The sequence below is a fragment of the Falco cherrug genome, chromosome 11 (assembly GCF_023634085.1).
Source record: "Falco cherrug isolate bFalChe1 chromosome 11, bFalChe1.pri, whole genome shotgun sequence".
Taxonomy (NCBI): Eukaryota; Metazoa; Chordata; class Aves; order Falconiformes; family Falconidae; genus Falco; species Falco cherrug.
In genome coordinates, this window is record NC_073707.1 from 15249606 (window position 1) to 15261305 (window position 11700).

Consider the following 11700-nt stretch of genomic DNA (forward strand, 5'->3'; position numbering starts at 1 on the left):
AGGCAGTGTGACAGCCAGTACACGCTCCTGTCAGATATCCACAAAAATAATCATTTCCTACCAGTTACCATTCGAACCAGACCAGCAATATCTGTGCTGATGTCGAACCTTACCTCAAACTTTGAAATTAACCTGGTATTCACAGGTCACATAAGACTAACACCTAATACTGCCTTCCTCTAACAGGCAACAGCAGCAAGTGCTAAGTAGCAACTGCAAAGAGACCGTTTCACTTTTTTTCAGGTTGTAAGGATGGAAAGTATAAAACAACACATTATCCCAGGTATTGTACTAAGACCAGCCCTCAGCATTCCCTTGAGCAGAGTGGACCAGCAATACGCATAAAAAGTTTATTACACTTAGGACATAAACAGTGCTATGAAATTCATCCCCTGATGTTGTTGCACATATCCATCACAACTATTTAAACTACCATGATGGCTGCTGCTCAAGTACGTAGAAAACTGCTAAAATCAAGGGTCATAACAAGATTAACTGGGTAGCCATCTACCAGGGCTTGTCTGCAGCCAAATCATCTTCACCTTTAATGAAAGGACTTGCACAGGTGCACTGTACTTCATGAGCTCTCAACAAAGTATTTCGGTTATGTGCCGCATGAAGTTCCCATGCAGCAGAAACATCACACTGCTTGTAACAATACTCCTGCTCACCTTACACGCCTGTAATCAATGTGCAGCAGCCTGGCAGAAGTTTTTCCCAGATTAAAAATGAAAAGTTTTGAGGAAAAACAGGACACATCGGTCAATGCCAAAGCCACAGTTCACACCACCGGTTTCTCATGCAGGATACAGGCACGCCGAAACAAGTGACACATGAGATGCTCTGAAGTCTCTTTTCTGATTCAAAGCACCTTCCAAACAAAACTGAATTTACACCCATCGCAGCCCGGTGAGGCAGATGCCGTTAACTCTGTTTTGCCCGTGGCAAAGCAAGAGCTGGCACGGTTGCCTGCCTCACCCTCGGCCACATGAGCCACAACCTCGGATTTCAACGGCAGTTTCCCGTTTCCAGCCCTACGCTATAGCTCACTTTTCCCCCCTACACACACCTAATCCCGACAATCAGAGACATGCGGCGAGGCGGAAGCACAGGACCGAACCCCCGCGCGAAGGGGTCACCCCAAGCACCCGCGGCGGGGACACCCGCGGGGACGTGCGCTGCCGGGGCCCTGCCTGCCCACGGAACCACCCCGCAGACACCGGGGCCAGCAGGCGCTACGGGCCCAGCCCGGGGCGTCACGTCGGCCGGCGGCTGGGGCCGCGGCCTGCCCGGAGGCGCCGGCGGGGGTCCGAGGGGACAAACCGCGAGGGGCGGCCTCGGCCCGACGGCCCCTCGGCTCACACACCCCCCACACACACACCCCCGGCTCACCTTCCCCGGCGGGCGCCCGGCTCCTACATCTCCTCCCGCTTCTGGAAGCTGATGCTGGCGTACGCGCTTAGGTCGTCGCTGGAGTGGCCGCTCCCGCGAGGCTGGCCCGGGGGCTTCGGCGGCGGCGGCTGCTTCCCGCCCGGCAGAGCGGCGCCCTCGGCGGCGGGGTGCAGGTGGTGGCGGCGGCGGTGGCTGAAGTCCTTCACCAAGTCCAGGTCGATGTAGTTGAGCCCGTTCTCCAGGGCGGGCGCGGGGCCCGGCTCCCGGCGGGCAGCGGGGGCGCCGGCCGCCTCCTCCGCGGCGGGCCGCAGCCAGACGTTCTCGAAGGAGGCCGAGCTGTGGCGCTTCACCTCCTCGGCGCCCCCCGCGCCGCCGCAGGGGAAGGGCGCCCCGAGCCCCCCGCCGCCGCCCGCCGCCGCCCCGCGGGCAGCGCTCGGCGTGGACGAGAAGGTCTCGGAGCTGTGCCGCCGGCGGCCGCCCTGCGGGTCGGCGCGGATCACCTTGGCGCTCTGGTTGCGGCCGGGGCTCAGGCTGACGCGGGTGAAGGCGCTGCCCGCGCCGGGGCCCCCGAGCAGGGAGGAGGAGCGCGGCGGCGCCGCCGACAGCTCGGCCGGCGGCCGCGGCAGCTCCGGGGAGGCCGCCGCCACCGCCGCCGCCGGCGGGGGCTTCTCGGCGGCGGAGCGGCCCGCCCGCACGTCGGCGTAGCTGAGCAGGCGGGCGGGCGAGCAGGGGGAAGGGCTGTCGGCGCAGTCCGGGCAGGAGCCCCCGGCGGCGGCGCCCCCCAGCTGCATCGTCACGTAGTCCCGGCCGCCGGGGGCCGCGCCTCGGCCGGGCCGGGCCGCGCTGGCCGCCCGCGCCGCGCCGAAGCCGGCCGGGCAGGGGCCCCGCGGCGGCCCCAACTCCATGTTCATGTACTCCTCGGCGGCCTCGTCGCCCGGCGGCGGCGGCAACCCCAGCCCCAGGGCGGCCGCGGGGAAGGCCGGCTTCTCGCCGGCGATGAACTCGATGTTGACGTACTCGCCGGGACTCTTGGGCTCCGGCGGCAGGAGGAGCGGCGGCTGCTCCCGGGCCCGCGGCAGGGTGCTGGCCTTGGGGCCGCCCAGCGACAGCCGCGTGGGTCGCGCCAGGCGGCCCTTGGTCTGCACCGCCGTGTCCACCTTGCGCGGGGGCTGCGCCTGCGGGGGGCCGCCCTCCGCGCCGCCGCCGCCGCCCAGGCTGTCGCTGCTGGTGGAGGACGACGAGTCCTCGGCGGCGTAGAGGAGGCGGCCGGAGCCGAGCGCGATGCGGGGCTGGGGGCTGCCCTCCTCGCCCGCCGCCGCCGGCCCGCCGCCGCCCCGCCGGTGCATGTGCTTGAAGGAGCGCGGCAGCGAGAAGTAGGAGTAGATGGGTTTGTGGTGGGCGGCGGCGGCGGCCTCCTCCACACCCGGCTGCCCCGCGCCCCCGAAGTAGCAGTCCGGCGGGGTGCTGGTGGTGGAGCCGCTGGCTGGGGACATGTTGATGTAGTCGCTGCCGCCGCAGGGGAGCTTCCCTTCATTGCTCTCCACCGAGAGTTTCGGGTGGTGGCCGGCACCGTTCGTCCAGATCTTGCCATAGCCCGCCGAGCCACCATCAGGGGAGTAGCTGCCGCTGGGAGACATCATCATGTAGCCGTTGGAGTCCACCGTGGCTGGAGGGTGGCGGCCCCCCCTGCCGGGGTTGATGATCTGCTGGGGGGCCGACACGCTCTTGGGACTCATGGGCATGTAGTCGCCGCCCTTGGGGGCCCCCCCACCGCTGGGCACGGGGGCTACGCCAGGCGACATGGGCATGTAGCCATCATCTGTGTGCGGGGCGGAGTTGGTCCGATGATGGCCGCCCTCCAGGTGGTGCATCTCCAGGCACTCCTCTGGGTAGGAGTGAGTGGGCACGAAGGCCGAGTGCCGGTAGGAGGGCAGCCGGCTGCTGCCACAGGGGTACGAAGGCAGCATCTCCGTGTACTCCTCGATGGAGGCCACCGAAGACTGCGAGGGTGTCTTCTGGTGGGAGATGGTGGGCGAAGTGCCTGCTGAGTGAGTCCGCTTCCTGAACGCCTTCTCCAAGTCGGCAACCTCCTCGCTACCGCCTCGAGGACAGCACGGTGTACCAGGGTAGCGGGACTGCTGCTGCGGGTGGCAGCTGCGTGGGACGAAGTGGCCATTGGGGGCTGCCAGGCTGCAGCAAGAGGAGGTGGCCTTTCCCCCCATGCAGATATAGTTGAGCTCCTCATCGCCCCGAGCTGGTGGGGTGTGCCCCAACGAATCCGGAGTCACGCTGCGAAAAGAGCTGCGGAAGTCACACGGGCTGGAACCATACTCGTCAGAAGAAATAAATCCACCATCGCTAGGGGAGCCTGAAACCGAAGCACTAGACCTTCGTGGAAACAGGCAATCCGAGGTGGAGCCGTGGCCGCTAGTGCTGCTGGATGAGAGGCTGACTGGACTGGTGGCCGAAGGAGAGCAGCGTGAGGAAGGCATCGGGATGGACCGGCTGTGGTTGAGCGGAGGATGGAGCCTGGAGTTGCCGCGGTGCCTATGCGAGTGGGTCCGGTTGGCACTGGGACTAACTGGGCTACCATCCACAGAAGCAGGCCTTGACATCGTGCCTTCCCCGTCGCTCGATGCTCGAACCCGGAAAGAGCTGGGTTTGCCACCTGTACCTCCACCCCCACCACCAGCAGGAGAGGTGGCCGTGACGCTCTCGGTCCTGGACCGGCGACTCAGCCCCACCTGGCTGGGCGGAGGGTTGTTGACATGGTGCCTGCTGCGAAGGGGCACAGAGATGGGGTTGGAACAGTTCGACGAGGACTGGCTCTTGCTGCGGGGCCGGAATTCCTCGCTCATGGCTCGCATAGCCTCTAGGATGGTTTCATGCATGTTCTGTGCCACCACCGAGTCGTCCACCTGCATCCAGAACTCACCAGGCCCAGTGACGGCTGAGCGCCCCACCTCGATGAAGAAGAAGTTCTCAGAGTGACCACAGCGGCGGATATTGAGCAGCTGCAGCACCACAGCAGCCGCATCCGAATTCAGCTTCACAAAGCTGATGGTCTTGTTAGTCAGGCACAGGCGGTAGATGCCAATCAGGTTCTTTGTCTGGCCTAGGCCCTTAGGCTTCAGAATTACTTGCCAAACTTCCTTAAAAGCTGGGCCAGGGGCTACCTCACCATAGCTGTCCTCACCTGCCTCCCCCAGCCCCACGCTGCTGCCTCCGAAGGTGACGTCACTGTGGTGGTGGTGGTGATGGTGGTGGAGGTGGTGGTGGCCCTTGGCCCTGTTGTGCAATTGCAGCAGCGCTTGGTACCAGCTCTCCTGTTCAGGCTCGCTGTCAGCTGCAATGGCAAAGTGCTCGTCCTTAGTGTAGAGGGCCACCAGGTGCTTGTTCTTGGAGTCAGCCCGTTTGTTGATGTTGAAGCAGCTTTCTAGTGGGATGGAGCGCTTGGGGGCCCCTGACTTGTGCCTCCATTTCTTCTCATTCTCGTAATACTCCAGCCGGGCGGGTCCAGACTCACTGGCTGCCCTCAGCACAAAAAAGCGTTTATGCATGCTCTTGGGTTTGCGCAAGTAACCCACCTTTCTGACATCTGAGAAGAAGCCCTCGTTATTATCTGTGGGGCTAGCCATGATGAGAGGCGGTGGAGCTGTTACTGCAGCTAGCAGTCCGCAAGACCCCAAAACAGCCAAGCCAGCCGGGAAAGACAACCACCTAAAATAAAATTCATGCAACAACAATTAAAAAACAATCAAACAGAAAAAGCAAACTAGCTCAGGATCCTCTTTTGAGAACGGGACAGGGGAGGGCCAGAAGCAGGGTGAGAGCAGCTGTTCAGTGGCAGAGGCAGCTTCCAGCACCAAATCAGAGTTTGCGTCGCTGTTTATGCCCAAATCGCCCTTAGATGGGGAAGCGCGTCCTTAAAAAGTCCAGTCCCGATCAGTCCAGGCGAAAGTCTCGTCCCGAGAGCAGCCGCCGGGAAACAGAAACGCATCTTCCCTCGGGGGGCTCGGGCTCCGCGGGGCCGGCCGGGGGCCGGGGGTCCCCTTCCTCCGCTCCGCACCCCTTCCCCGTCTCAAGTTTGCCTCCGCGAGTAGCGATTTCTACTGCAGATTAAATATCCTCTTGGGGGCGGAGATTGTTTTGCAAAGTCCGGGGTTTGCACCCAAAAATACGCGCTGCTTCCCCCACCAACACCACCTCTCCCCCCTCCCCCCCAAAAAAGGGAAAAAAAAAAAAAAGAAAAAAAAAGAGCCGTCCGCAACACAACCCCCCCCTTCCCCAAATATCAGCGCCGAGGCGGCTGCTGCTGCTGCTCCCGCTCGTGCGTGCGGAGGAGGCTGGCGACCCCATTCAGTCCCATCTCGTTAGGCAGAGAAAGTGCCGTCTCCACACACGGCGCAGCCCGGCAGCGGCGGGAGGGGAGGCAGCCCGAGTGCCGAAGGAACATCCTCTCTTCCTCCTCCTCTTCATTCCAGTCGGCAGCGCCTCAGCGGCCGGCGGCGCGGCCCCCTCCCGTGCCCCAGGCCGGCGGGGGAGCGGGCACGGCCGCGGCGACTCCCTCTCCGCCGGCTTCTTCACGGAGTTTCCCGGCGCCCCGCACCAAAACAGGCGGCGGGGGCCGCGCTCGCCAGTCCAGCCCCCTCCGCCCGCCGCCGCCGCGGCTCAGGCTCACTCCAAGGAGAACAACACGTGACGGCGCCAGTGCGTGGACCATCCCCGGAGCCGCCGCCGCCAGGCTCCCGGCCAGCCCAGCGCCGCGGCCCCGCGGCCCGCCCCGGCGCTCCCCGCCCTCCCTCCCTGCCCTCATTCAGCGCGGCCGCGGGGGCCGCCACCGCCGGGCCCGGCCCCGCGCCGCGCCACCCCGCACCGCCCGCCGGGGGCCGCGCCCCCATTGGTGCCGCCGCCTGTCCGTCACGGCGGCGGCGGCGCCCGGCCAGGCTGAGGCGCGGCGCGTAGTAAGGAGGCGTAGACGCCATTCAGCGGCGTGTTATTTATAACCGCCGCCGGCAGCCGCTGCAGTGTGGCGGCTGTGGCCGCGGTGGGCCCGGCCGGGCGGAGGGCAGCCTCCCGCCCGCAGCCCTCGGCGCTGGCCCCGCACGGCGGAGCAGGTCCGGCCGCGGCACCGCCGCCCCTCAGGGTTGCGGCGGCGGGGCGGCTCCCGGGGCGGGCGGCGGCAGGCCGCCGGGCGGGCGCGTTTCCCCCGCGTGTGTGTGTCTCCCTCCCCGGGCTCGCTCCGCTCCCCGGGACCCGCTTCCGGCTGATACGTGGCCCGCACGGGCGCGTACCCCGCGCTGCCGGTGCGGCCGGTCCCGCGGGAGGGGCCGGAGCGGAGCGGGAGGCCGGCCGCTGCGGGGCGCCGGGGGGAGGGGGTGTGGGGAAGCCCAGCAGAGGCAGCCCCGGGCGGGCTGGGGCGGCCGGCTGCGGTCCCCGCAATCGGTACGTGCTACAATAAACCCAACATCCAACGGGAGCCGCCGCATTCGGGCCCGAAACGCGCCGCACGCGAAACTCGTACCTCCGGCAGGGAACCGGCGGCGCCAGCCGAGCGGGAACGTACATTGCTCAATGGCGCCACCTCCAGGGCGGCCCGGCGCGGGCCCCGTGCATCCGCCTGCGGCAGGGCCGGCCGGCTTGTAGGTTTGCCTCTGGTTGGATTGGGGGTTTTTTGTGTGTGTATGGTTTATTTGGTTTGGGGGGGGTTGGTTTGGTTTTTCCCCCGCCTCCGAGCGCCATGCCTCCCGGTAGGTGACTCCGGGGGTCCCGTGCAGCGCAGCCTGCGCCCCAGCCGGCCCGAGGGCAGGCACCACAGCACTGCTCGCACTCCCGCTTCGGGCTAAAACATGACACAAAAGGGTACTTCTGTCTGGTTTTATGAAGGCCCAAACATAGAACAAATAAGTTGGAGGGTTTTTTCTAAAGCATCTGCGTTACAAAGGTGGTTGTCAGAGAGCTCGTGTTGGTACAGTTGAGGTGAGAAGTCTGCTGGTCAAAAGGTGAAAAATGCCCCAGAAACAGTTGCAGGAGAACGTGGAGAACCCAGAAAAGACAACACACAGTATGGCAAGGCATCCTCTCCTCTTATCCTCTAGACTGCACCATAAAACACAGCCTTGTTTCCAAGTGGTCACCAAACACAGGATGGCAATTTGTAACCTAGGAGTTAGTTAAGTCTAACAGGCAAGACACTAAAAATAAGAAGACAGTTAAGTCCACACTACAATAACCTATACTGATATCTTATTCTTTCCTCTACTTCACACTGTGGTTCATCATGTCAAAAGCAAGTATTTGCATTGAAAATAAATCCATTATACATACCTTGAGATAAAAGCTTGCCACAAACCAAACATACTTCCATCTTCAACAAGTAAAATGACAGGAAATTGCTCATCCAACCCATGGAGCCATGGGCCAGCATCACAGCCTCAAGGCATATTAAGATCAGCTATGGTGGGTGTCATTAAGGCCAAGGTATGTTTTGTGAGCAGACAGCACCATCACCATACACACAAGTTGCACTGTGCATGCTAAAAAGGCAGCAGGTGGCAAGAGGAGAGCTCCTAAACCACCTCTCCCTGTCCCTCCACAAGCATGGGAATGAATGTTTGTGAACTGATGATGTGTAGCACATTTTTAATTAAAATTTTTGCACTTACTAGGTAATGTTATTAATATTAAATAACTACCTGTATTTGCTCTGCCCTGTTCTTTCCCTTGGCAAGTGGCACACTGACATCCACATGCAAGTGGAATGATGTGTCGATGGGAGAATAATAACACACCTGATTTGCACTGTGTTGCACAAAGGAACATGGATTTGAGTGTAATAGCAGGAAACAGTCCTAGAACCAGAGAATATCTCAAGTTTGAAGAAATTCATAAGGATCATCAAGTCCAACTCCTTGCTTCTCACAGGACTACCTAAAACTAAACCATATGATTAAGAGCATTGTCCAGACACTCCCTGAACTCCAACAGGCTTGGTGTCACGACCACTTCCTTGGGAAGAACCTTTTCCTAATGTCCAGTCTGAACGTCCCCCAACACAGCTTCATTCCAATTATACCATGTTCTGTCCAGAGTATGTGGGCAGAGAGCGTATTTAAGTGTGCTGCATTCATCTTGGGAACATGTGTTTTAAAAAACAACCGCTTTTGCAGATACAATGAAATTTGGTTGTTCTTGTTTTCAAGGGGATTCAGTAAATGTCCCAGAAGCATTTTCAAACTCCATGTACAGATCCATGTCCTTCGCCCAGCAGAAATAACAGGCAATAACTAATACTTTCAGCATAATTTGAAAACTCTATTTTTTCAATACAGTTTGCATCATTTTCTTGCTTGTTCAGTTCCAAAGATCTGAAGTACTGCACTTCTGCACACCGCGCACCAAAGAGAAGAATGTACCCTTGCTTTTTCCATTTAAATAACTCCCCCTGCTTTGACAGTGAGCTATTGAGAATTTAGGCTGTGCAATTAATTGCAAAGGGGTTCACATACTACAACATCCTGGCAGAAAACCAAGACAAGACATTTCATTCCCTGTACAAATACCCATGGCTATCATACTACATTGGTTTCTCTCTAGACAAGATACTCAGTTTCAATAAACATGAACAGAGTGGAGGTTGCTGTTTTAGTACCTGTGTCCAAACCCCAAATTCCATACAATCGAGTTTCTGCAGTACCCTTCATGTTCCCCATGTTCAGATCACACACCTCAGAACATACTGGAACAAACCATTCTTCTGGAGACAATATAAGTATTTCATGTGGAGAAGTGAAAGGAGTATAATAGAACAGATACAAGGATCAAAGTTCCCATTTTTTAAATCTGCTTTAGTAAGTGGTTGAAGATTAATTTAGCATAGGATAATTCCACAAGGCATAAAGTGCTTGAAACAACTAGTTCCTATCATGTCACTACTGAACCTGGCAGAGCAAATAGGCGAGCACCATGAGATAATCAAAACTTGTGTTTTGGTAATGCTGCAATGATGGAATAGCATCTCAGGAAGGCCACTGCGAGCATCCACAATTAATTAAAGATGTAGTGCTGCTCTAAATTACAACGAAGACTAGTTTCTCTCGAAGCCACCTTTACCTTTCACATACAGACCCTCAGCTAGCTGCAAAGAAGTGGGTTTGGGTAAGTTGTATTTCTAGCTCCTTGTGGGGGTTTGATTTGGTTGGGGTGCTTTTTTTGTGTTTTTATTTTTTTTCACATTTGAATGAAATTAGGAGTTAAAACTAAATACACACCCTTAATACAGTACAAAAAACCTGCCACTTTTCATTTTTTTCAGGTGACTGTCATATGCTGTTGATCTTTGCCTCTGCTGTTACTTGCTTTTATTACTCTTTTTTTTTCCCCCCAACCTTTCTCTCTCTGACACATCTCTATGCACTTTGCTCACTTTTCTGTGTACCTGCCGGTTCTGTTAAAAGGGTGTTAGTCCTGTTATTACTTTCTTCTAGACTTTTAGGGCCCACTGAAAATCTCTCTCACAAGGACACAAACCAAAAGAAACATTCCCCAGTGGTGGTTACATCACTGTGAGCCTGTAAGAAAAGCAGCATGACTCCTGTTCATCAGCTTTGTCAATTCACCTTCCAGACCCAACTGACTGACAAGTCTCTTACTCTAACCCCCACTCCCAGCTGCTCCAAAAACACTTGATCTCATCTCCTACATCCAACTCTTCAGTTAAAACAGTTGTAAAAAACCCTCCAGTTCTGGGCAGAATCTCGTGAAAAAATAACAAGTCAGGAAATCAACATTTTCTGAACATTATTTTCTTCAACTTCTTTCACATTTAAATCAAGTTGCCCCGGAGCAGGAAGAATGAGTTTGCCAGGGAAGGGGAGCATGGTGCCAAGGGGCAAGCAAGGCAGGTGGGCAGCGACCTCCCCAGTAGCAGCCCACTCCTGCTGTACCCAAACAAGGTGAGCAGGGCAAGCCACTGACAGAAACCAGAATCACAAGAATACCTGAGGTTGGGAGGGACCTCTGGAGATTGTCTAGCTTGCCCCCTGCTCCCTTTTAAGCAGGGTAAAGAACAGCAAGTTGCTCAGGTCCTCGTCCAGTCAGGTTTTTAACACCTCCACAGATGGAGATTCTCACACCCTCCCTCAGCAGACTGCTCATGTTTGGCCACCCTGCCAGCCAGAAAGGTTTTCCTTACAATTAAACCTGAATTCCCTGTATTTCAATTTGTGCCCGCTGCCTTTTGTCCTGACACTGGGCACCAAAGAGAAGAGCCCAGCTCTCTGTCCCTCCCATCACATCAGCACAGTTATGTTCTGGCCCTCGTTCCAAGGTTGATTTGATTGCATATTTTATTTGCTTAAGCTCATTTGTAGTATTTACTTTTCTACATTCAACAGTAAGGATGAAACTTGCGTAACTCCTCCTTCAAAAACAGTGCGGCTGACTAAACTAGTTAAATCATTACTTAAGTAAACAACTTGTTTAATTTCTCTGTTAAAGGAATGGTAGTAATATCATGATTACAGTGGAAATAAATGCAAAACAATAGATCTTGCATCCCCGACTCCTGTCATCTCTCTGAGGCAAATCAAGAACACAGACGGAATGACTAATTAGAATCTTCAAATGTATTACATTACGAACAGTAAATGTATCTGATTGTTAGCAGCTGTATTCCACTGTATCACAGTAACGAGAACTAGAAAAGCCTAAGTCATCATTTCCATACCCCACTTCTTAGCATTGTTTCTATAGTATATTCCCCAGTTCACACACAGTTTTACTTGTATCAGAATTTAGACAAAGCACATGCATTAATTATATGAAATATCTAAGTTATGTTCTAGTGATCAATTAAGCAGCTTTCATATTGAAAAAAGCACACCACTAATTCATACAGACGATTTTTTTTTCTACCTCCCTATGTACCTTCATATGTCTCTGTTTAAAGAAGCCAGAAAAGATGAAACACCATTCCTATGCTTTCCGTTGGGGAATATGGATATCCCACTGAAGTATCACTAAACCAACAGGAAGCTAAGCAATACTTTTGGGTAATTCCCAGACTACACTGATCAACCTTCAGCTCTGCATCTATTATCTTCAGATTTCCATCTTGTAATATGTTCAGAAAAGGTTTCAATACTTTACAGGCTTTTTGTGTGTGTGTGTGTGTTTTAATTTTGTCTCCGTCACCACAGACAAAATTGCCTGGAGCATAGATTTCAAAAGGAAAGTTACAGAATCTTTTATCCAATTTATAATAATTTTTGTCTGTTCATGGCTTAAAGCAATGATCTCAAGCAGTTT

General features: G+C 56.1%; 1 protein-coding gene across 1 annotated transcript in view; it reads right to left on the bottom strand.

The window, feature by feature from the left end:
• IRS1 (insulin receptor substrate 1) overlaps positions 1–5584 on the bottom strand; it is a 54243-nt gene extending 48659 nt beyond the window's left edge. The window contains exon 1 of the mRNA XM_055723773.1: positions 1393–5584. Coding sequence (XP_055579748.1) covers positions 1416–5030 — 3615 coding nt within the window. The 5' untranslated portion in view covers positions 5031–5584 and the 3' untranslated portion in view covers positions 1393–1415. The remainder of the gene's footprint in view (positions 1–1392) is intronic.
• Positions 5585–11700: the final 6116 nt, after the last annotated feature.